Source organism: Telmatherina bonti (genome assembly GCF_933228915.1).
Source record: "Telmatherina bonti genome assembly, chromosome: 13".
Classification (NCBI taxonomy): domain Eukaryota; kingdom Metazoa; phylum Chordata; class Actinopteri; order Atheriniformes; family Telmatherinidae; genus Telmatherina; species Telmatherina bonti.
The window spans coordinates 25,109,274-25,133,228 of NC_136611.1; the positions used below are offsets into that span (position 1 = coordinate 25,109,274).

The following is a 23,955-nucleotide window of genomic DNA, read 5'->3' on the forward strand; positions in this document are numbered from 1 at the left end:
TGCTTCACCTTGAGGAATTCCAAGTTGATGTAGGGCAGACCACAGGTGCGCAGCTCAATCTCAAGAGGGCTGAGCATTGTTAGAAGCTGCAGGGGGATGATGGAACTGAGCCCTGCTCGCACTGCTGTCATACACTCCAAGTTCTGCAGCTCCCTCATACGAAGGCTCCGTACTGCCCGTGCATACACATCCTTGTTCTCCCAGCTTGACGCACGCATACAAGTTCACACATTGGAAACAAATTAGAATTGGGATGCGTTGTGGCTTTCATGTAACAGTTTTGGTAGCATCTCCAGAAAACAAAACAAACAAATCAGATTTGGTCCAAATACCTGACAGTTAAGCTTCGTCCTCCATCACAAAGCTCCACATCTTCTCCAGTCATAGTCACATAGGTAAAAGTACAGCAGGGCCTGCTGGGGGAGTCTGGGCTTTCACCTGAATGATGCTGGGAGGAAATTTCAGCACACAAGGCCTCCAGATCACTTTCATCTGTCACCTGCAGCATTGGATAGATCCTTTTAAGGTTAGTAGAACAACACTAACAATTGGGAAAGACATATGATGGACCTCAAATGGCATTCTTGCACTTGCTATTATGATTACAAATGTGTTGACACTGATTTGTATGGTAACGTAATGTGCTACAAATATCTACATGTTATGGTATGGTTGAAGTCACCAAGTATAAATATTTGTACTGTGTAAAAACCACTACTTGTACCGTGTACAAGTCATACAAATATTATTTCCACTGTACAAGCAGGAATAAAAGACAGCACTGATGGGTCAAAATAAAAATGATAGAAAATACCAACAGCACATTATATGAGGGTTATAAATATAAATGAGTTGACACAGTGATAGAATACATAACATTATTTTCTTACATTTTCGAATTTCTTGACAAAGTTGTAGGTCAGCATGTCAGCTTCCTGCAAATCCTGCTCTGGATCGAGAGGCTCACCCACCAGGCCCTTCCAGAAAGACCCAAGCAAGTCTAAAGGAAGAGGCACATCTGCACGGATGGCTATGCCTAACAGTTGACCAAAGAAGTGCAACAACTGCTCTTCTGCATAGCTGATAGGGCAGGGAGTTAGGATGTACTTCCCCTGCAAACAACAAAGGAAATAAGATAAACAGGGTTCTTGGAAAGACTCCACTACTGGTTTTTGTAATGTGTAATGGAAATTCATCTGGAAATAATTAACACAAACAATGGAAAGTTGGTTTTCAAAATTTGGGAGTGATGCTGACATCTTAGGCAATAAGAGACACGCTCAGATTATAATAAGTACGGCAAGCCTTGTTAGAAAGAACAAATGTAGCAAAGGAAAAAAAAAAAATTACCTTATTTCGATTGGCTGCTGCACTGGGACAGGGAAGCAGCAGGGAAAGCGCAGAGCTCTGCAGCTCCTTACACACCTGCCATAGGAAGTGTCTGAAAGAGCCACCTGGATAAACAACATATTCATCAAATCAAATCAAAATTTATTTGTATGGCACCTTTCATACATAAAGTAGTGTAAACAATATTAAAACAACAAGTAAAACAGTTAGACACATAATCATTCACACACACACACACATACTGAACACACCCCCAATCTCATGTTGCATGGCAAAACTCTATAAGTAATCTTCTGTCTCTTTAACCAATAATAATAATCATAATAATAAAATAATAAACATCTGACTCGGCAAACTGTGAGGGAACAATATCCCGGGGATCCTTTCACACCAGGGGCCAGCTCAGCCAAAACCAGAGAGCATGTCACCACTGGAACGGCCATGACTCAGGGCTGGCTTAGATCCGCACCACAACCAAATGGCTGCAATGCAAGGGCCAACCTGTAAATAGCCGTCCCTATGGCAACTACCTGGCAAAATGAGTCGGCATAGCCCGCAGCGTGAAGGATCCCCTTGAGGAAAACACTGAAATAACAAAACTTGAGCCTCTTTTTAAAAACATCACTAGTCTCTGCAGCCCTGAGGTTCTCCAGCAGGCTGTTCCACAGACAGGGACCATAATGATAGAAAGAGGCCTCTGCGTAGGTTTTGGTTCTTACTTTTGGAACATGTGATAGGCCGGTACCAGAGGACCTCAGAGTCCGTGAGGGCTCATATCTTAAAAGGATTTCAGATAAATAAGAAGGTCCAAGACCATTAAGACATTTAAAAATTACTAAAAGGATTTTAAAATCATTTCTCATCACAGCCACAGTTAGGTTTGAGGGTGAAGATAATCTTGGAATCAAGCAATAGATATTGAGACAGTACAGACTGGAAGCTAAATAAATAACTTAAAATATAAAGATGTGAAGGAGAAATTCTAACTTGTGCCATGGACTTCTTCTCCAGTGAAGCGAATGTTAAAGGCATAAGTTGGGTCTCCTCCACTTGCCAGTTTCACACAGAGCTGGGATGATGGTACACAAGACAGCTGACGTGCCGCCTGGCAGAAATATGTGTTCTCTGATGACCGGATCTCCCCTAAGGATTGAATGCCACATACATATTATGAAAACTTGCTGAGATGTTGTATAATTGTTGTGAAAGTGGGAAAAAAAACAAACAAAAAAAGAAATGAACAGGTGAAAAAAGCCTACCTCCAACAATCTCTAGAGGATCAAGTGTAATCTCAGGAGCAGCATGATCAGCTGTGCGCTGCACTGTGGCATTCAGCACTCTGTTCATTACAGTGACCTTTGTGTCATAGAAGATTAGACCTGTTTCCAGAGGTGACAGCAGAAATGGTGAGTCTTTTATAATAAAGATTGTTGTATAGCTGAACACACTTGCATTTAGTTACAAGTTAATGCACAAAGATAGTTTTGTCCATGCAAGGTATGTGCTGAGATCCTGCTTACCTTTGGCCTCACACAACAAGGCTGCAATACTGTTCTGATATGTGTGTGTCTGCCTCAGCTCCACCAATGGCAAGAAGAAACTCTCCAGGGTGTTGTTGAGGGACTGCAGCAAAGCAAAGCGCAAGCGCAAGCTCTCCACAGGCACATCTGTAAACATAAACACACAAACGTTTTACATGTTAACCACAACAAATACACTACATGTTACATTAGAAAGTCAGAAAAATCATGCTTTATGTGATTCCAATTACTTCACTCACTGAGCAGACAGGCCACACGTGGATCAGGAGCATCACTTGGGTCCAGGTACACTTCATGGGGATGCAGTCTGGTTGGTGTGATTGCCAGGTGACGACACAGCCTGTTGATGTACTGTACCAATGCTACATCCATTTCCAAGCTCCACTTCCTGCAGGCTTTCTGAGCATGGCGAGTATCTATACAGGTACACCTAGTACAGAGGGACAGACATTATAAGATGAAGAGCTGTGACATTTACTCAGAGTTTTATACAGTGAATGTACAGTCTTGTGATTTCCCATTAAGCATCCAAAAATATTTCTTATTGATTTTTATAGTTAGATGTAAAATGTGCACTGGCTAGTACTGCTTTTAGAGCATGACTCTCCAAGTCTCACCTTTCAAAGTGCAGGTCATAGCCACAAGCCAAAATGGCCCTCCACACGCTGCGGACATCCTGCTTAGCACGATCAACAGCAAATTTATGGAAGCCTTCGAGTGTCAGGTACTTCTCCTCTGGAACTGCGAAAAATGAGAAAATGAGTTACTTTTATTCTCATGTGGTATAAAACCATCATATCAAGCTGTGCCTGAAAAAATCCAAAAAACATCCTGGTTTTCTTAAAGTTCTTCAAAATTGAGAACTGTCTTGTAAAGTTCTGTGTTCCTGTGCAGTTTGAGTCTTGATTAATAAACTTTACCAGCATCCAACAATTTTCTATACCCTCTTATTTCATTGCAGGTTATGTGATGCTGAAGCCTATCCCAGCTGCTAGAAAATGTATTCAATGATGTGTGCCAAAGATTTTGGGATTTGCTTTTTTTTTTTTTTTTTTGCCAACCTTCAGTTTTTTTAGCAGGAGATTTCTCTACATCTTTTTCATCAGGTCGAGATTTCTCAGGAGATTTTGGCTTTAGGACTGTTTTCTTCTCACTCAGTGCAGTCCTGGCAGGAGCAGGAGATAAAAACAGAGATTCAGTAATCCTGTCAGTGTATTCATGCACTTGCCTGCTCCTGAAGTCATGTCCCAGAAATGCTCACCTTACACTGTTCAGCACAGACTTTTCCTTAGTGGGAGGTTTGGTTATTGGTCTCTTAGTACTCACTACCTTCCCTTGATGTTGCTCTTTTCCTGCCTTGGTATACTTGTTCTTGTTTGGTTTGGGAGTTCCATACTTTCTGAGAATCTGAAGGAAAATTAGCATTTACATGTTGGTATACAAACAGGTTATATAAGGTAAAACATTTGGAAAATGATTTGAAAATTGTCTGCAAAACAGGAAATAGGAGTTAGACTCCAAATTTACTAACTATAGTGTTAAAATTCCAATATTTCCACTAATGCATACAAAGCAACTTTTTAGAAGCAAATCAGATGGCAGATGTAAGAATGCTCAGCTTTCACAGTATATCACATCTCTCAAACCTGAGTAAGTTGGTCTTCAAGGACTTTCTTGGGAGGTCGAACATTAGTGAAGAAGGTGTGCAACAGGTTTCCAGGGGTCTGAGAGTTTATCTGCTCCTTGCTGAGGTAAATTTCGGACACTTTAACAGGTTTGGTCGGTGTGAGGCTGAGCATCTGCTCTGAGTGCACACAGCTCTTAAAAATATCCGTGAGGACATCTCGAGCTCCAGGTACGAGCTTGTCACCTTAAAATAAGAGATTATTTTAGACTTTGCTTTTGATGGAATAAGGACATTGTAAAAAAGTTGTAATTATCTCATAAGAACCTTTGATTGATTTTTCCATGAAGTAGTCTTCAAGTGCAGAACTTCCCTGTGTGTCAAACAAGCTTTGGTTCACACTTGAAGCAGTGAGAATCTCCTCATTGGTCAGCTCCATTAGCTCTTCTTCACCTCCCAGACTGGATAAGCCAATCAGGTCACTGCTGTTGAAAAGACTCGCACGAATCTTTTCTACCTTGGCGCGAGACCTAACCTGTTTAAGAGAGAACAAGTTTCAATGTTTTTTTGATTAACTTCCCTGAATCAATATCAAAGATTTGAAAGATTCACAGTTCTTTCAATCAACCTACCTCTATAACAGCATAGCCTTTGATGGGCCTGGCCACGATTGCATTGCTGTCCAATGAGGTGACTGTGTGAATGGAGGCTCCATCTGAAGCATATGGTGTTTCTGCACTGTCCAGAGGCTCTCCCAAGCTACCAAGGCTTCCCAAGCTTCCAGTGCTGCACAGAGAAGTATCTAGACTCTCCTGACTAGAAACCGTCTGAGGGTCTTGAGGACCCTGTTGAGGGTACATAACAGCAGATGCAGCAGCAGCAGGGGTGAGAGGTGGAACCGCTAAAAGCTCTTGATCAACAGAAAGTTCACTAGCAGTACGGGAGACCCCCTGTGAGGAACTGCAGATGGAGGTCTGGCTAGTGGAAGCTGAAGCACTCACGCTCATAGCTGGGGTAACACTGCTGGAGCTGTCAGGACTCTCAGGACCCCCAGTGTTGGGGAGGGTCCGCTCAGGTTCAGGGCCCACTTTGCCATCCTGAGGGCTTGAGACAGCAGCTCCTGTTTTCTTCTTAGGGTCCTCTTCCTGCAGTGGGATGAAGACTTCATCTTTGAAGAGCCCACCGTGCGCATTGCAAGCCCTGCGGATAGCATTTCGAACAACAGCCTCCTCCAGGTGCGTGGGAATGCCTGAGAGCACCAGCAGGCGACTATGGGCAGTGGGACCCACCAGTGCCTGGCAGGCATCTGTCACTGCATCACTGGTTACACTTAAACCCTGTGGGTCTTTATTAGCGAGATGTCGTAAGATCATGAGGAGAGTGAGGCAGCGGTGGAACCACAGCATGTCCTCGGGTTTACTACCTGCCATATTGAGCAGGGCACTGTCACTCTCTGACAGCCTTGCTCCTCCACTACCTCTTTTCCCAGAGACCACTGCTGCTACTGCTGCTGCTGCTCTCTCACGCTTCATCTTCACTTTCTTACGTTTGGATAGCAGACTTGGGCTCTGTGGGGTCTGGCCTGGGGAGGATGATGATGACGATGAAGAGTCACTAAGGTTAGGGGCACTGGTGGAGGACAGCGCTCCCACTGAAGAGCTGCCAACATTGAGAGGAAGCGTCACCTCTGCCACAGCCAGACATACCTCCATTAGGGCATGGAAGTAGGTGGAGAACCGGCTCTGCTCTGCCCCAAGTGCCAATGCAACACCCCCAGATGAAGACCCCCCTGCTCCAGTCCCTCCAGTAGTCCATCCCTGAGTTTCTCTGTCATACAACTTTCGGAGTTCTGTCTGGAGAGCCATGAGAACTGCGAGGCAGGGATTTAGTAGAAGAGCAATTGAGCTGGAAAGTCCAGCGGGGCTCTTGCGCTGCTCCAAATGATGGATCTTCCGCAAAAGTTCAGCTAACAAGTGAAAGATGAGTTCTTTGATGGAGGGGGCCAGATCTGTGGTCCAGAGCAAACCACCTAAAAACATGAAAGACATTTTAAATGAACTAGGAAAATATGGGATTATGAGAAAGTTTTCTTCGTGTATCATTCATCTTAGTAGCTATCGAATTGTTTTGACTTGTAAATCTTCTGGCTATAAACAAACATGTAGGTTCATCAAGCTCAGAAACCTTATTTTTGGTCAATAAAAAAGTTTTTATTTGTAATGCATACCAAAGTTATATAAAAAATGTTTTAGAATTTCCAGTTTAACAATAGGCACTATTGAATGTGCCAGTAAGCTTATTGTGTCATATTATACTATTTTTTAATTAAAAGTAAGGCAAACTAATGCCTAACTAGCACTTTAGAAATTGTGTAAATAAAAGAAGCACATCCTACCTAGTAGCTCAACCACCTGCAGCAGCACTGATGAGGGAACAGTGTCCAGTTCATCCTCTGATCGCTCACTGCTCTCTCCCAGTTTCCATGTCAACAACTGTTCAGCAAATGCCATGGCCAGAGGGAACTCTAGTGGCAAGGAGTGCAACACCAACACAGCACCAGGTGGAGGCGACACCCCTGCAATTAAAGACCAAGGGACACTAATAGATGTGGACTTAATGGGGTGAAAACTTTTATTTTTTTTCCCCTCTTGTAAAAATAATAAGACATAGTTGCTCCAACCAGGTTCCTTTGGGATATAGATACTCACCCAGTTTGATGTGTACTTTATCAGTGGGAATGATAACTGAGGGATACTGATTGGTGGTGGGAGGGGGAGTAAGGCCTGTGTTGGTAGGTGAGGCATCCAGAGGATAACACACAGCCTCCATCAGATTTAGCTGTCCATTTCTGCGCACTTTGTGACCGAGGCCATACACCATGACTCGAGCCCATGGAGCTTTGTACAGGCTTGAGCTAATGGAGGGTAGGACACATGATAATATTAAAATAAAATTTTAAAAAATAAATTGACATGAAAGATTTAGAATTTATAATTCCTGATCTACAACACGAGATGTAGCTTACTCTTTGCGGCAGCCTAACTGGCTTTCTTTGCAGGACACGATCACAAATGCAGCACCTGGAAAACTCACATCCATGCTGACCTTCGACTCTGTCACAGGGAACTCCTCAGATGTAAACTGTTCGGGTGCATTCTGATAAATTGACCAAAGTTTTAAGAGAAGTTTGCCAGCTTGCAACCAAAAACAAAAGTGTTATAGCAAGCTTGGATGAGCAGAACTAACCTGGAGGAAGCAGCAGATCTGCTTTGTGAGCTCCAGCAAACTCTCTTCTCCTTGATGCAAGGCACGGGTGATGGCCACTGTTAACCACTCACGGATGGGTTGAGCATTTCCCTGATAAAACAGGTCTGTGGGAGAGCAGCTTTGGCCCTCGAGGTTGTGAAGCACCGACTGAGCCAACAGAACAGAACTAGAACTAATAGTGCCATCTGCATTAAAAACAAAATGAGTAAATTTAGTACAGGACACAGAAGTTACACGACAATGAGATTTCCATTTAAAAGATTTATTTATACTCACCAGGCAAAGGTGGAGCCAGCAGCTGGTTGGAGAGAAGCTGCAGGTGTTCCAAGGTGATGTCGCGGATAGCAGGTATATGAAAGAGACGAGTGAATGTGTGGGGATTTTTGGGGGCAAAGATGTTGAGCAAGGCCATACGGCAGTACAAGCGGGCCAGCGCACTTTCACAGCGAAGAAGTTCCCTGATACAAAAGATACAAACTGATTTTGAAGCCAGGTTTAGGATTCAGATATAAAATGTTCATACCAAATGGATTCAGTACCTGTGGATCTGAATGTTGCTACTGTCCAATGAGACTAAGCCATTAGCAGCAGTGCGTCGAGATCCAGCAGGTGGCCGTTCCAGCATCTCGATAGGATACCAGTATCTGACCAGTACACCTTCACTGCGCAGGTATGTCTCCACTTGCACCAGCTCATTTACCTTAACAGATAAAAACAAACAAGTTAGTTCACAGAGAAATAAATTGTGATGTAAAAAACAAACAAAAAAAAAAAGTGAATCACAAGAGACTGTACTCACAGAGTCAACATCTAGGACCACCCCATGCAAACCAAAAGTCTTTAACATGCCTCGGATTGCAAATTTGGGCAATGCTGTACCCCCTGTGGTGCTGTTAGTATTATTGCTGTCAGGACAGCGGATGACCACAGTCAACCCTGTGTTGAAAAAGTAGGTTATAATGAAAATCAGTTAATTCACACATCACAATCATTTAGCAAATGTGATCTGCAATAATAACTAACTATCCATTTAGTAACAAGTGACAAATATTCTAAAGTACAGCATATTCTGTACAACAGAATAAATTCTTAAAAGGTTTGGTTTTTATCTTGTAACGAAATTTACTTTGGTACCTTTGCGAACTTTGTCAATGGTGAATTTATTGGCCTCATCTTTAATATCCTCAATAGTAGGGAGGTAGAGATCACGAGGAATGCCACCATTCTCTTCATACAGGAACTCCACTGTCTGCCTAGCAATGTCAACCATGCCTGTTTGCAGGGACACAAAGCATAGAAATATTGTTGCAGATAAACAGGTAACAAGCAAATCCCCTGAATGAACATGCTTGAGTTGATTTATTTAATTAACTCAGATATTAAAGAGTCATCAACATTAGCCGTTTTAATTCATTTTCACTACAATTTGAATGTTTCACAATTTTCTGGTGTTTGCCACGACAAATTGAAGGACTCAGAATTCCTTGTTAGATGAGCCTGAATGCAACTATATTATTACTGTTTCACCACATTTTATGTTGCATATATGACTTATGATTCACTGTTCCAATTAAAAAAAAAAAATTATACATATTCTGATTGATGTCACCTAAGTAGAGTCATTACTGAACCTTGTGATGCTATTTATTCCTTGGTTTAATTTAATAATGTTGAAAACATAAATGAAATGCTTTGTGATGGAAATTTGCTGTTATACCAAACCTCCTAATTATACTGCAGAGATATTTTTACCCAGCTGCAGAGCTCCCTTGATTTGGTCCAAGCCAGATTTCCTCTCTGCCTCATTACGGAAACGCCTACGAATTGTAGGGAACACTTTTGTCTCCCAGGCCTTCACCAGAAGAGCGTAGTGATCCTCCTTTGAAACCCAAAACAAAATTCATCACAAAATACAAAGAATCTTTTTTCTGGCCATACTGAAGAAGTGGTTCTTTTACTTACTCTTGGGACATCATCGTCATCCTCATCATCACTCTCATCGTCTGCAATAGGTGGGGGATGAGGGTCAGGACCAGAAGTGACAAGGTTCTCATAGCTCAGCTCCACTTTGTAGTAGCAGGATAGGTCACTGTTGTACTCTGTGTTTCAACCAGGAAGAGAAAATTAAGAATGTACTTAACTTGTAGAAGCAGCAAAAAAGGAAAAAGATTGAAATAGAGATTGATGTGAAAGACGTACGTTGCTGAGCAACTGCAACAGCGGCAATCCTACAAGGCGGTCCATGAGAACCGGAGTCTGAAGTAACACTTGCACCTGCATCATTATCGCTGTCTGAGGCCATGGCAAAGGGAAGTGCTTCAAAATTTGCACTTATTTCCTCTGCAAGGTCTACACACAAGTCAGCAGCATTCCTGTGTGCTTGGCCTTCTGCATACGCAAAAGGCCGGTTTCCAAAGTTGGCACGGATTTTTGAGTTCTACAAAGAAATGGTAATAAACAAAACAAATATGATGTACACTGCCAGTCAAAAGTTAGGACACACTTTCCTATTAGATTCAATGGAAAAGTGCATCCAATCTTTTAACTGGTTGTATAAATAACAGATGTTCCGAATGAACTTTTAGCTTCACAAGAGTTAGAAAAGTGCATTTTGAGTAGAAACTGACCTTCTTCTGAATGTGTATCAGGGGCCACATTCCACCTGCTACATCATCAAGAACAGGGCCAAGTCGCTGGCCACAGTATGTAAAGTAGACTCTGCCTTTAGGGGCCTGACCAGGTGGTGGAGGAGTACCCTCAAAACGTTCCCATCCAATTCCAGCAACGTCACCTGCATTTCCAGAATATGAATAGTTATAAATAAATCATGGCAATCATCACACAATGTAAACATTGGCTTATGGCAGTGGAACGCACCAGGAAAAGTAATTTATGAAAAAAACAACCAGCTATGTACGTATCTGGCTAAAGAGTTAAATGAAAATCCATTATAAATGTCTACTTTGTATAAATAGACCAATTTAACCATATCCACATAAACACACAAAATTCAAGTATCTCACCAGGGAGTAGAGCCACATCCAGCCTGACACTCTTCCACTGCAGCAAACTGGAGCCATTATAATGCACTGCTCTACCATTACTGACAGACAAGAAACAACCACACAATAAAAAAGATAAAAAGAAAAATATGGCCATCTACAATAGAGCCAGGAACCAACCATAAGAGGGAAAAAAAAGGAATTTTGAAGTTTCTCAGATTTCATATAGTAGTGAACATACTTGTGAAACAGACATGTGCCAACAGGGTTAGTCCATGCTCCATCTCTCTTCTCTGCCTCTGTTGCAAAACCAAATGACACAATTGGGCCACTGTCCTCCTCAGAGTCTCCATAGGAGACAATTTCAATCTCCCAGTAAAAGGATGGCGCCTAGGGGGTCAAAGAGGATCACACTGAGCAAGCTGGGTTTCTCCGAACATTTGTTAGAAAAAGCAGAAACTACCAGTATAAATGCAGGAGTTACATCCACCATAATGTGCACACCTGAATAGGTACAGGAGAGGTGGCATAGATGAAAGTTCCCCGGGGCAGTCCTCCTCCAGCGCTTGGATCAGCCAAGAAGGTGACAGAAGTGAGGTGGGATGAAAACATACAAGCACGGACTGGAGGGAAAACTCTGGATGGGCACCAGGTGATTTCTTTGGGCTGGCATGGCAGGCACATTGAAGGAACAAGAAAAAAAAAAGGAAAATTTGACTGTCGACTGTATTAAAGCATGGACTTGAAAAAGTAAAGCAAGTTCATACTGCGATTGTCTTCAGTCATCAGTGAAAACATTTAAAAACACATGTCAAGACTGTTTTCAAACATGTTTAAAATGAATATAGCTAGCTAAAATTCCTCTGGCTCTGCAACCAGACTGGCAAAATGTTTCCCCACTTTCTTCAATGATGTGGTAACTTCTCTGAATAAAAAAAACGGAGTTGGAAATACACAAGTGGGGATATTATGTGTTTGCAAGTTTGAAGTTCAAAGGTAGTCATTTTTACCTGCCGCCTGTCTGTCTGCAGTGGTGGAGGTGGTGGCCTAGCACAGTCCCTGTACAGCATCCTTACTCTTTCACACTGAGCCTCAACCATGCTGAGACGTTCTCCTGCAAAGGACAGAAAACTGTTTCATACAAACATTGAACTGTGCTGACAACTTCTGGCTGCTCATATGACCTGACATGCTCACCAGGGCTGCACTCCTGAGCAACTAGGTTGAGAACCTCCACAGCAGCTGGACATTGCTGTATGAACTCTTCACAGAAGGAGCTATCCTCCAGCAGTTGTGCCATCACCAAACAAGCCCTGAGAAAATAAAGGAACAGGACAAACCTTGTGGTTTGTAGCATAACATAACAGCATTCATAGCCACTAAGAGGATTAACTGGCTACATTTTCTAAGTTTGAAAGGGATTTCCCAAACTAAGGCAAGTTTATCTGCAGTGGTGTTTACAAACCTAGTTCTGATTTCAGCTAGCAGCCGCACTGCAGCCATGACTGGGCTGGAGCCATCTCCTGTTGCTGGCAGAGAAGTATGAATGGAGAGACTGCCCTCTTGTGGCAGAAGCATAGACTGCACTGCTTGTACCACCTTTTCTGTGATTGATAACTTGTAAAGGGGGAGAGCCTGTTGAGGGACGGGAGACAAAAGTGGGACAAATTTATTTGGGTTGCTATTTTCCAGAAAAATAAATAATTGTAATGTGGCTGTAATCCTTACCTCAGATCTTGGAGTGCAGAGACGTGATATTGGGACTGTGAGGGTGTCTGAGGCTTTGCAAGCCCTCCTATACTCACAGGAAGGAAACTTAACAGTAGCAATGCCCTCCTGCTCATTTATGGACATAACTATACCCACACTGCCCAACACTCCTTTACCTATAACCTAAAGTGTAGAGATGAAAAATCAGTAAATGTGTCAATTAACATGTTGATGATATTTTTGGAAAGTTTACTCCATTCTGATGCATTTTGATCAAAGATAAAAGTGTAGCAAAGAATGTTACTACACAAGTAAAGTATTTTCTTTGTGTTATTTTACTAACCTGGACCTCAGAACCAATTTTAATGGTTTCTTTGAAGCCTCCAAGTGCACAGAGTGCAGCAACAGCCTGTCTGCCAATAGCCTGCAGTTTAGCCAGTTTTCTGCCACTGCTGCTGCCATTCTCCAAGATACTCTCAGCGTACTTCCCTAGCTGAGGGATGAACATCAGGGCACGGGAAAGGACCTATCGTAAAGACAAATGAAGCATTAGGGACATGGCAAGCATTATGAATTGATAAATAAAATCTAACCTTATAAAAATTAATTTTGAATAATTTTTAATGATCTAAAATTATAGTATCTACAGAACGTTGTGGTGTCAATTTCCAATAAAAAGTAAGATGACTGCTGTGAAAGAAAAACTGTAATGGGACTTTACTTTTTCAACAGTGCTCGTCCAGATTTGTGCCGTGTTGGATTCTGGAGCAGTGAGAAGACTATGCAGCAATGCAATAACCTCTGCAGCCATGCTGTTGGCAACATGACCGCTGATAAATGGCCGGACTGGGTCTGATCTATTAAACACAGATTTTAGGAGGAGATTTTAGATTCACTATTAAGATCGCTGAACCCCGAATGCCACACATACATATTCACCCAAAAAAATGTATATTTTTGTTTATTGGATTAAAAAGGACTGAGGAGTGAGAACCACTTCAAACATTGAAATGTTAAGCCATGCTTCAAATCAATACATCAAACAAACAGTACCTGGCCAACTCAGCATTTCGGTCCCTACAAACAGCAGTCTGTGCAGTTTTCTTCTTGTCACCAGCAGTAATGCTCCCTGCAGTCTCTTGAGCCAGAGTTTCCACAGGTGGACCAACACTCACTATGAGCCCAGATTGAGCCCACTTGTTGGCCTTCCGTAGGGCAGCAGATGCCTCTTCTGTAATCACCTCACAGTTTCCATTCTGGTGAGAGTTTACGGTAGGACAGAGGTAAGAATGGGAGGAAAAAGAACACTAGTTTTTTATATTCAGAATACCTTACCTTTGTCATATCTCTGTCCATCTTCACCACCTTTTCCATGTTTGCTCCTGTGCCAAGTCGAAAGGGACGGCCCTCAGAGCTGCTACATTTTGAAGACAGTGTAAGAAAACTCAAGTCAAATTTAGAAAAAAAAAAATCACTTAAAATTAATACATCGGGGGGGAAATGTACCTGAGAAGTGGCTGCAGAACCTCATGAGATGATTGATCCTCCCTCTTGTGAATAAAAATTGACAGCTTGCCATCAACTGCCTCCGCCTCCTCTCCAACCTCATCTGACTTGAGAGCTCCTTTCGAACTGGCTCGAGACAGACTTGTATCTGGCTCAGAGGCACTGGGGGAGAGAAGGGTCTGACAGCCTGGAAAAGAAACAATCTTGTAAACATCAAAAGTCAACAAGAAATGCTAGCCTCAAGAGTATTCTGTTAAGCATGTTTTTGACAATTACATCTTTAGTATTGCAGGAGAAACAAACCTGGTACTACATAGTCTGCCAGCTTTGCTAGCAGCAATGCAGCAATGCGTGAGGCTGGGTCACTGGCATCTTGTTGCTCTGCTTCTAAGGTGTTAATAGAGTAGCTCCATGAAGGCAGAGCCACATTACCACAGTCCTCCACACTCATGAGAGGCAGGGCAGCTCGGCACAGCTGCAGGATGATGAGCACTAACTTTGGAGATGGTCGCTGATCAAGCAGCAGAGACAAGAGCTTAGAAACACAAGCAGGCTGGCTCAGAATTGCTTTCCCTATGTGGCTCCTAGGAAGAATGAAAAAGGGAAAATAAGTATTCAAATAGAATATAAATGTACATCCATATACCTGAAATGAATATAAAAATGACTTGAAAAAAAATAAATAAGTAAACAAAAGCTTTACCTGGAAAGATCATTAAGCAGACTGAGCACATCCTGTAAAGCATCATTACCAGCTGCCTGATTCCCACAGCACTCTGTTGCTCTAGCCAGGTGATTGGTCAGCAGACTGGACACCTGCCTTGCCAAGCCAGAATGAACTGCATCTGTAGAACCACCTTTAAAAAGAAGAATCAATGAATACTTATTATTATGACATAATGGTTGTCTAGATTAACACCGGTGCATTCCCATTTGAATGCCATTCACATATGTTCAGAGAGAGTACAAACACCTCATACCTTCCACTTTTTCCCACTCAATGCACCGATTGGCTAGCACCTGAAAGGCAGCCCAAGCCATGGTGGCCACCCTCTGCTTCTTGGTCTGCTTCTCATTTGAGCTACATTCTCTCTGGCCACTTAAACTACACAAGCTATCCAAAAGCTGAACAAGACCACTCCGAACAAGGCACTGTTCCTCACTCCTATGACAACATAGATTTAAAAGTTAGGCTAAACAAACAGTTTTAGCAGTACAGGAATATCACAGAGCAGATAACTAAAGATGGATGCACTTGCCTGGTGTAGGGGATTGTGCAAAGCAAGCCAATACTGTTGGCACAAGCAATGGGGTAGCGAGCACATAGTGACACTACAGACGTCATGGTCTCTCCAAAGGCGTCCTGAACCTGTTCTACCATTCCACCACAGGTCAGCTCCTCAATCCTGCACACAGGTATTGATAGAGAGGAACCACTATTTAAGAAGTTTACTGTACTTAAATATGACTAAATAAATTAATAAACCTCCTGAGTAACTCAGTAGAATGTGGACACATTCATAGGAAGTCTGGACTATTGCTTGGTATTGAGCCTTTTCTATTTACCTTGGACCACCTTGCAGCACCATAGTGACAGGCCCCACCAGATGTGTGACGCCACCCACTCTAACAGCAGCAGTGAGCAATTCCCTCATATGAACAAGTGCCTGCTTCCGCGTGCTGCCTCGTCTCCAACGCGTCTGTGCAGCAGAGAGAAAGCTGCTGCTCGACACCTGTTACAGATGTAAGATAGACCAAAGAAACTTAACCAACTTATTCTCATGCAGCTGTGGTACCAATTACTGCACAAGAAAAACCAAACAAATCAAAAGAGTGAGTGGTCCATTGACAACTCACAGCCTGATCAGGTGTAGTCCCAATAAAAGCAAAGAGCTGCCCCAACAGCACACTGTATGTTGGCTTGTCCCGGCTGTCCTCGATAGCCAGAGACTGCAGAAGGGTAAAGGAGCTGCTGCGATGACTGGTCGGATGGTGCCGCCTTCTAAAAATAAAGAGAAAGACAAGTAAGTAAACAACAACACAATTTTTCAACCTGTCATCTTCCCTTTTTAAACCATGCAGTTTATCAAATAAAAATAAAGAAGTACCTTTGTGAAGCATGTGTAAACTCCAAGTCTTGGTTAGCAATCATTTCCAAGTCAGAAGGTGCAGACATGCTACGCAGGAAGACTGGCTGTTTGACCAGGGGGATCACAGTTTTGGCATCTGATACAGACTTAGAAGCTGGGATAAAAATGAGGAAAATGAGTAAAAAATAAATTACTGGGTAATTAGAACCTGATAAAATATTCAATACTTAATAATTGACAAATGACATTTTGTTATGTCCATTGTAGTGACCACAGGTTTAGTCTTTTATCCTTGCCCAACTGAACAATAAGGTTTCTCGCATAACCACAACAACAAAAAAAAGGTATGTACCTGGACCTGATGTTCCAGAAGGTGTGTTTGTTAGGCTTCTGCAATGTGGAGCGATGGTAACATGGAGAAGCAACTCAGAGCGGTTCATCAGGCTTTTTACCAGTGTTTTAGTTTTGGCAAGTGGGGTGATGCTTCTGATGTGTGAGGTGTTCACTTCATGAAAGAACTTCTCCCTGTTAGTGCAGATGTATTATGTTAAGAGTACAGATGAACCTGAAATAATAAGATAACTTTCTGTTACTTGCCTCAGTGCAAGGACAACATTTTCCAAGTCACTGAAATCAAATGGGATTTCCTTCAAGGAGCAGAGTAACTCCAACTCTTTCATTTTGTTCTGGCAAAAGAAAGAAAAATAGTTCTATCAACAATCACAAATAAAACGGTATCTGAAATGGCACAGTCTCTTAAAAACCAGTTACTGGCATATATGGAGCAATGTACCTCAAAGAAGTGGTAGTCATGAAAAAAAGGTGTGTTGTTCTCCAGTTTTCCTTGCTGAGCCTCCTCCACCTCATTCTGCCACTTCTGCTCCAATTCTGCCACACTCTGAAAGAAAACCAGGTGAGTTAATCTACGGCTTGTTCTGTTTGGGTTGGTGGCCTCAACTTTTTTTTCTTCCTTGAAAAAAAATCAGGTCATCTGGTCAGCCATAACCTTATTTTATTTTAACATTTATTTTACCAAATATCTTTTAAAAAATGTACAAAAACCTATAATTACCCACAACATATATTGTGTTTTCAACAACTCAAGACAAACCCAGTTTAAGACACACTGTTTTTTCAAACATGTTGCATATAACAAGCTTACTTGCAGCTGACGCTCCATTGCATTTATCTTCTTGAATGTCTCAGCCATAATCTTACAGACCAAGTCATACTCCTCTGCATGATCTTCGCGGTACTGGTAGTTGACGAGTGACTGAAGAGAATCCAGCAGACTCAGATGTTTTATGACGCAGGATACAATAACCTCTTCCATGACATCTGGCCGTATGACCTCCCTGATAAAAACAGAGTTTAAAAGTTAAAAATGCCTTTGAAAAGAAAAACGTTTAAAAAAATGTAATATTAAGAACAACAAAGACGAATCCGTGATAGATGCTGTAAATAAAAAGGAAAGATATTCTATTTGTACTTTTATGCAGTATAAGCTGGCATCCCACATGGCTCGTGCTTGTGGCAGAACAAACATGTAGTATAAAAAAAAAAAAAAGAAAAAAAAAAGAAAGCTATTTTCACCAACTGTGTTGTAAAATTAGCTATAGCACCATAAGCTCAAATGGTTGACTATGACCAAATTCATTTGTACAAAAAAAGTCAAATAAAATATAAACCTATTGCAAAATTTACTTCTTTGTGTTATTAACAACATAGTTTTATAAACACTCAACTGTAAAAGATGGAAGCAGTGAAATGCAATTCCAGAGACATCAATTTTTTTTTATTTTTATTGCTTATCTAGATGTCCCAAATCAGAATATACTGAATAAGTTACTCTCCTTCTAAAGAATATACTAATGTGAAGTTTCATTCATAGAGATAAAAAACTTTAGTCAGTCCTTCTATTAGAATATAAAAATCAGTTCAGTTTGTTTAGTACAGACCATAGACTGTATATAAAAAGAGGTACAGACGGGAGAATTGAGTTTCTGAATAAACCAAAAATTTATAATATGAAGAAGGCCTCAAGGCATCATTCATCAGGGAGGAAATGGAACAAAAAAAACTGCATGGCAACACCTGTGTCCAACTGGACTTGCAACAGTCTGACCTGAGTCTTTTTGAAGACGTCCCCAACTGTTTGACTTCTTGTTTTGAGTTATTTTCCCTCTCAGACACAAGTTGTTTTAGAGAAAAGCATCTGATAAATGACTGTTGGATACAATAGCTCAGAACAGCAGAATCCTTTTTTTTGTTTGTAAGTATACAATGTCAACTTTATCAAAATGATCAAGACTTCAACATCATTAAGTGCATGTTATTTTAAGCTACATTTCCTCTTACAAAGTATCGGTAGTTGTGCTTAGAGTCCTTAATCAGTCCTTAACAACATGGTCATGATATATGCATAGCACCTTTTAATGTATCAGAATCAGCCTCTTACTTGATGCTAGGACGGAACTGTGGTCGAGCCCTTCCAGACACTTCTCTCAATCTACTCATGATCCCTGGTGGAAGGCGGATACGGGGCAAGTCAAAGTATGTACCAGGCATCAGACCTGGAGGTGGGATGAGCACATCTGCGGGATAGGTGAACTCCCGGTCTTCCTCAATGGTAAGCGGCAGGGGTGAAGGGCTAGGTGTGAGCGCAGGAGAAATTGCTCCATTCGCTTCCACTTGCCACTGACACCTAGAGAGAGAGAAAAACAAAATCAACTGATGTATCTTAGCAAACAAATTAAAACATTGTATTACATGTAAAACTGTATCATTTTTCAGTTTTTTTTATCACTTGAATTGTTAATATGATCGAAGAGCATTTGTGGAGCTTTTATTGAGCTACGTCACCTTTGCAGCAACTTTGAGCAGAGTAAATCCTGGCACGCTTCCTCTTCTCTTGTCACCTCTGGCCCATTATACAGGATGCGGAGCATTGAGCAAGCCAGCACTGACAGACCCAGTGCAAGGTCTGCAAGAAAGGGGAGGCCTCCAGAGACATCCTCGGAGGACTCCTGTCAACAAAAACAAATAGCGCGTGCAAAATTAGTATTCATACTGCCAGTAAGTTCTAAATTATTTGGGAATGCAGATATTAGAGACGTGAAAGGACATCAACTTTTTCACCTGTGCTCTGACAGTGCAAGAGAACCCCCACATGGCTTTGTCAGGGGTGTTGTGCTCACGTCCACTTCGCATCTCAAAAGAAAAAGTAACAGTGTCTCCTTCAACCTAAAAAACAGGACAACAGGTGTAAAAATGGCTCTGTTAAAACAGAAAAATTTGTTATACATATTTTTCAAAACAGCTTTAGCTACCTTAACAAGGTCTTTGGGCCATCCTGTGCCCAAAACACTACGACTGCCATACCCCAGAGTGTTACCTCCATACTCTGCAACTTTACGACTGTTGGTGTTTGGGCCAGCATAGATAACCAACTAAAATATCAAACAACAAATTCCACATCAGAGCTTTGTTATGCCAAAACACTTACTTATTAATTATCACTTACTGTATGGGGGGGTTGGTGCAAGAAGAGAGCCTTTACCTTATCATAGTCATACTGTGAGGAGCAGCGAGAGTCGAAGCGGAGGTATAGGCAGCGGGCTCCTGGGATGTGTACCGTCTCCTTGAACTTGTAGTTATCCCTCACAGGATGTACTGTCTCTACTGTTTTTCCAGCAGCCCACGGAGCTGGAATCTTTAGACCAGTTAGGAAACCTGGCTCCTCACGTTCATCAAGGATTCTTATTTTAAGCATACAAATGAACATGTTTTATAAAAGTGGTTTCACATTTTACTTGTACACGAGATGGATTAAAGGCCAAATATAAACTGTGAATTAATTTTTAACATTCCAAAACTCACTTGTCATCCAGAGTATACGCCTTCGCTCCTTGCCCTAAAGATCCACCCGCTGGTAGAGGCTCGTCAGTAAAAATTGGCGACTGAGTCTTTAGTAAAAGGGCGGTCTGGAATACAAACATTTAAAATAAAAACCCCAGTCTTTTTATAATCAAATATGTCTGACTTCTGTGATGCAAGAACTGTCTTTTATAATGACAAATGTCAGACCTGGCTAGTATACAGCACCAGCTGGACCAGCTGAGGCATGAGAGCATCAGCAAGAGTGAGGGTCTGCAGGTTGGGATGCATCAGAGAAGTGAGCAAGACAGGCAGCAGGTGCCCAAGCATAGTGGCCTTGGTAACCTGTTCCAGACCCTTTAACCTAGACAACAAGAGTATAAAAGGGAAAAAGGGAAATGTTTGCAATATGGTAAATAAAAAAAAATTTAAAAAAAGTCTAAAAAAGACCAAAAAAAAACAACCAACAATTAAGCAAAGGGAAACCTGATAAAGCGATTTAAAATATAGCACTAAGCATAATTCCTTGTGGAGCATTTTATTAATTAAAGCAAACAAAAAACAAATAAATAAAAAAATTGAGCTTCAACCAGGTTTAGAAAAGACAGACTGACAATGAAGTCGACACAGCAAACTGGCTTCTAAACTGCACATGCAACACTGTAATATATATGCAACTACTTGAAGAAAATTTTAAATGAAAGCCTCACCTGTTTTCCCTATCAAGTATTTCGCTGTTAATCAGAGCTGTGGTCACTTGCTGCAGGGTCTCCAGCACTTCATCACATCCCACCAGGATTTTAGTTGCTAAGGACAGGATGCTGCTTTGCAGTTCCTGAAACCAAAGCAACAAAATAGGCCCACACTTACGTAACACTGCCTCAGAGGTTTTCAGTCATTATAGTCATGCAATATGGAAAAATTATAAGTCAACACATGTTTAAAGGTTTAGCGGTTACTAAAAAGATGTGAAGGCATTATCTTCCATTAACCATAATTAGTTATATTAAGAAGCAGATTATACTTAAAATATAGAGCAATGCTAACTGCAGCACTCAACTGGTAAAGTGCACAAAATTAGTACACTTGCAGAACTTTCATTAACCAGTACTTATTTTGAATGGGTTTGTTTTTCATTGATAGAAACACAAACTGAACATGCACAAAGGTAAGGGGTAGTTAAAGGGGATGTTTACCTGTACCTTCATTGTTTCCCCTTGTAGGGAGCTGTCACTGTCCTCGTTATCATCTGGATGGATAAGAATGGTATTACTGAGGAGGTGATTTTGAACAGCCATGAGGTAGCGCAGGCTAGGTGAGACCACCTTAAAAGAGGGACAAACATTTAAATTGGAAAAGTGTGCAATCTATCAAAACTTGTGCAGCACAGGTGACGCTGCTGAACAGATAGCCATACTGGCACAGTGGAGAGCAGCTTCTGGAAGTCATCTCTGGCAACAGTCTGACATTTGGTGATGAGGAGGCAGGATTCCCGGACTACAGTCTTAAGGATACAGTGCAGCAGTTCATCATTTAGTCTGTAAAGGAGCAATAATCATATCACTTAAATAAGCTCACATCTCAAAGAAAAGGTTTTCTGTTGTTTTTGTTTTAACTAAGTTGTAATACTCATGGGGCAAGACTGTCACGTACATGTAGTGGTCATCTTCTTCACTCCCAAATCTATTCTTCTGCAGGTGATCTGCCAGGTTGGTAAGGATGACATCCCGAAGTTGAGACAAACCACTGTTTCTTTCACCTATTCAGCACAAAATTCAGCACATGAGGTATAAACAACAGAAGTGCCAGTCACATAAAATATCTAGTTTCTCCAATAGGCACCTTCAGTTAGAACCAGTTTCAGAAGTTTGTTGAGTTCAGCCTCCCCCTGATACAAAGTATTCAGGCCTGAGCTACAGAGACAGAAAAGCGGTAGAGGTTTATGAAACTGTGATTATAGACGAACACATCTCACCATTACCTGCTTCTTATACTGTGCATGATATACTGTAGTGTATGTGGATTTTATGTGGAAAATATGACATACCTAATGGCCAGGCACACTTCTTTCTGAATCTCTGTTCCTATCTGATCCACTGGAGCCATGAGTAACTGCCACAAGAGTAGGCCTGAACGACGTACACTCTCCCTATTCTGTTCCGACTGAGGATTGAAAAACCTGAAAACCACCTGGTTAGGGTAAAAATAAATAAATAAATGAATTACCTCAAAATTAGTGGAAATGATTGAGTTAATTTCCACACAACATAACCAAGCTAAAGTTAAGACTGACCTGAAACACAACCAAGATGCAGCGGATGATACACGTATCTCCATTCACCATGGCTTTCTCCATAATGTCACAGATGCTGCTGAAGTGACGAGCCTCAATGGGATGTTGTTTACCCAGCAGTGCTCCCAGGGGCAAGCTGTTGCTGCTAGCTGCTAGCAGGTTAAGCTGGTGGATACACATAGCACCTACATGATGAAGTAGCTGGTTGATCACCTCGCCAGTGGCCACTGTCTCCTCTATGAAAGGACAAGTTTTGCATATGATCAAACAACTGATTTCACTAAATAAAGAGAAACATGCCTTATAGGTACAGTTTGAGTTTACCTTTGGGTTCTTTGATGACATGGCTAACACCGAGCCTATGGCACACATGATGAAAGGCTTGATTCCCAGGATTGCACCACTGATCTATGTAATCACTGGAGCAGGTCCAGATCAAGTTGTTCAGTGCATCATAACATGCTCCTTTGAATTTAAAGATTACAGAAATGAATGTCAGTAAAGCACGTTGTTAACTTGAGACAACCTTCTGTGAATTTAAAATGCTGTAGCTAATTTAAGCCTAATTTAAGCTCACCAAGTCCAGCCACCTGGGCTCCCCTGCCAAGAGAACTGCCAGGAGCATCAATGAGGTCTGCACGGCTGCTGAACTGACCATCAGCCAAGTTAAAGACAAGGCTGGAGGCTAAAACTGGGGGAAAAAATTACCATTATACTTGGCAAACATAATCAAATCAAATCAAACTTTCTTCATAAAGAACTTTTTCTTCAGTAAAATGTGACACAAATTGCTGTACACATTATAAAAGCACAACAAATAAAAATCTATCAGCCCTACCCTTCCCACACACTTTAACGTTCAGATACACACACCCAACACCCAATTCCAACACTCATCTTTATCATCACGCATGCACCTACTTATATGTTGCTAAACACAGAGCAGCCCAAAGAGGTTAAAATAATAATATTAAGTGTTACAGATACCCCTGTTTTTTTGTTGTTGTTGTTATTGTTAAACTAAATTTTCACTGACTATTAAATGAAAAAGTCTTGCTTTATTTCCTAATCTTTAGAACAATCTAACACACATAAATAAATAAAAATAGACAAGGTTAAGAGATCTGTGTTCTTACTTTTTAGAGAAGACAAGCTGCTGGTACCTCCAAATAGGGACCGTGTGGCAGAGCTACCAGAAACACCAGGAGGTGAGACCAGCATAACAAGATATGTCCCACACACATACATTGGGGTCTTTCTCAGAGTCTTTAGAGGGAGTCCGCAACTGGTGTTGACAGCTACAAAAGAATTCAACACCACGCGTCATAAGGACATAATACATAAGCAATACTATTTAAGTATTTGAATATTTTAACATGCATGCTTTTGTATTTGACCAAAAAACGTTTTCTACCATTACCAGACTGCTCCTCTTTAACAGTGTTTGTGATTGCAGAGCCTGTGAGGGCAGCCAATGTGGCAGAATGGGAGGCCCGGAAGCGTGACATTCGACTCAGGAGAAGTTCATTCAAGCACTTGGAAGACTCGCCCTCTTTGCGAGTAAGGATAACCCTCTCCTGGAGCACGTCTGCAACACACAACCCTGTCTGAGTCTGTGTCATGGAGAAGAGAGAAAACAACAACAATTAAATACGGACAAACACAAAAACAGAACAGCTAAAGCAATCCTGCAGGA

The 23,955-nt window shown here is 41.5% G+C and overlaps 1 protein-coding gene across 3 annotated transcripts in view; it reads right to left on the reverse strand.

The window, feature by feature from the left end:
• hectd4 (HECT domain E3 ubiquitin protein ligase 4) overlaps nt 1–23,955 on the reverse strand; it is a 35,996-nt gene that overhangs the window by 3,940 nt on the left and 8,101 nt on the right. The window contains exons 8-74 of one of the 3 annotated variants that reach the window (XM_079251906.1): nt 23,680–23,872; nt 23,396–23,557; nt 22,837–22,950; nt 22,584–22,724; nt 22,260–22,495; nt 22,014–22,156; nt 21,809–21,879; nt 21,620–21,725; nt 21,384–21,504; nt 21,163–21,291; nt 20,677–20,801; nt 20,177–20,330; nt 19,970–20,073; nt 19,650–19,848; nt 19,420–19,539; nt 19,229–19,333; nt 18,953–19,116; nt 18,549–18,794; nt 17,253–17,445; nt 16,884–16,988; nt 16,684–16,776; nt 16,443–16,611; nt 16,109–16,244; nt 15,858–16,002; nt 15,567–15,733; nt 15,260–15,406; nt 14,981–15,165; nt 14,704–14,857; nt 14,304–14,584; nt 14,001–14,187; nt 13,830–13,911; nt 13,548–13,750; nt 13,216–13,351; nt 12,838–13,020; nt 12,513–12,677; nt 12,250–12,419; nt 11,982–12,097; nt 11,795–11,898; nt 11,289–11,450; nt 11,026–11,174; nt 10,806–10,885; nt 10,410–10,573; nt 9,982–10,219; nt 9,745–9,881; nt 9,535–9,661; nt 8,917–9,054; nt 8,582–8,718; nt 8,322–8,482; nt 8,059–8,240; nt 7,762–7,967; nt 7,541–7,671; nt 7,224–7,429; nt 6,911–7,090; nt 5,148–6,544; nt 4,843–5,050; nt 4,538–4,761; nt 4,153–4,298; nt 3,953–4,056; nt 3,509–3,632; nt 3,131–3,321; nt 2,871–3,017; nt 2,610–2,729; nt 2,338–2,493; nt 1,351–1,454; nt 891–1,112; nt 333–499; nt 9–204 (exon numbers count right to left, since the gene is read on the reverse strand). In XM_079251906.1, the coding sequence (XP_079108032.1) occupies nt 9–204; nt 333–499; nt 891–1,112; nt 1,351–1,454; nt 2,338–2,493; nt 2,610–2,729; nt 2,871–3,017; nt 3,131–3,321; nt 3,509–3,632; nt 3,953–4,056; nt 4,153–4,298; nt 4,538–4,761; nt 4,843–5,050; nt 5,148–6,544; nt 6,911–7,090; nt 7,224–7,429; nt 7,541–7,671; nt 7,762–7,967; nt 8,059–8,240; nt 8,322–8,482; nt 8,582–8,718; nt 8,917–9,054; nt 9,535–9,661; nt 9,745–9,881; nt 9,982–10,219; nt 10,410–10,573; nt 10,806–10,885; nt 11,026–11,174; nt 11,289–11,450; nt 11,795–11,898; nt 11,982–12,097; nt 12,250–12,419; nt 12,513–12,677; nt 12,838–13,020; nt 13,216–13,351; nt 13,548–13,750; nt 13,830–13,911; nt 14,001–14,187; nt 14,304–14,584; nt 14,704–14,857; nt 14,981–15,165; nt 15,260–15,406; nt 15,567–15,733; nt 15,858–16,002; nt 16,109–16,244; nt 16,443–16,611; nt 16,684–16,776; nt 16,884–16,988; nt 17,253–17,445; nt 18,549–18,794; nt 18,953–19,116; nt 19,229–19,333; nt 19,420–19,539; nt 19,650–19,848; nt 19,970–20,073; nt 20,177–20,330; nt 20,677–20,801; nt 21,163–21,291; nt 21,384–21,504; nt 21,620–21,725; nt 21,809–21,879; nt 22,014–22,156; nt 22,260–22,495; nt 22,584–22,724; nt 22,837–22,950; nt 23,396–23,557; nt 23,680–23,872 (11,658 nt within the window). Of the gene's footprint in view, nt 1–8; nt 205–332; nt 500–890; nt 1,113–1,350; nt 1,455–2,337; nt 2,494–2,609; nt 2,730–2,870; nt 3,018–3,130; nt 3,322–3,508; nt 3,633–3,952; nt 4,057–4,152; nt 4,299–4,537; nt 4,762–4,842; nt 5,051–5,147; nt 6,545–6,910; nt 7,091–7,223; nt 7,430–7,540; nt 7,672–7,761; nt 7,968–8,058; nt 8,241–8,321; nt 8,483–8,581; nt 8,719–8,916; nt 9,055–9,534; nt 9,662–9,744; nt 9,882–9,981; nt 10,220–10,409; nt 10,574–10,805; nt 10,886–11,025; nt 11,175–11,288; nt 11,451–11,794; nt 11,899–11,981; nt 12,098–12,249; nt 12,420–12,512; nt 12,678–12,837; nt 13,021–13,215; nt 13,352–13,547; nt 13,751–13,829; nt 13,912–14,000; nt 14,188–14,303; nt 14,585–14,703; nt 14,858–14,980; nt 15,166–15,259; nt 15,407–15,566; nt 15,734–15,857; nt 16,003–16,108; nt 16,245–16,442; nt 16,616–16,683; nt 16,777–16,883; nt 16,989–17,252; nt 17,446–18,548; nt 18,795–18,952; nt 19,117–19,228; nt 19,334–19,419; nt 19,540–19,649; nt 19,849–19,969; nt 20,074–20,176; nt 20,331–20,676; nt 20,802–21,162; nt 21,292–21,383; nt 21,505–21,619; nt 21,726–21,808; nt 21,880–22,013; nt 22,157–22,259; nt 22,496–22,583; nt 22,725–22,836; nt 22,951–23,395; nt 23,558–23,673; nt 23,873–23,955 lie in introns of all 3 variants that reach the window. The other 2 variants (XM_079251905.1, XM_079251904.1) reach the window with 2 other exon arrangements.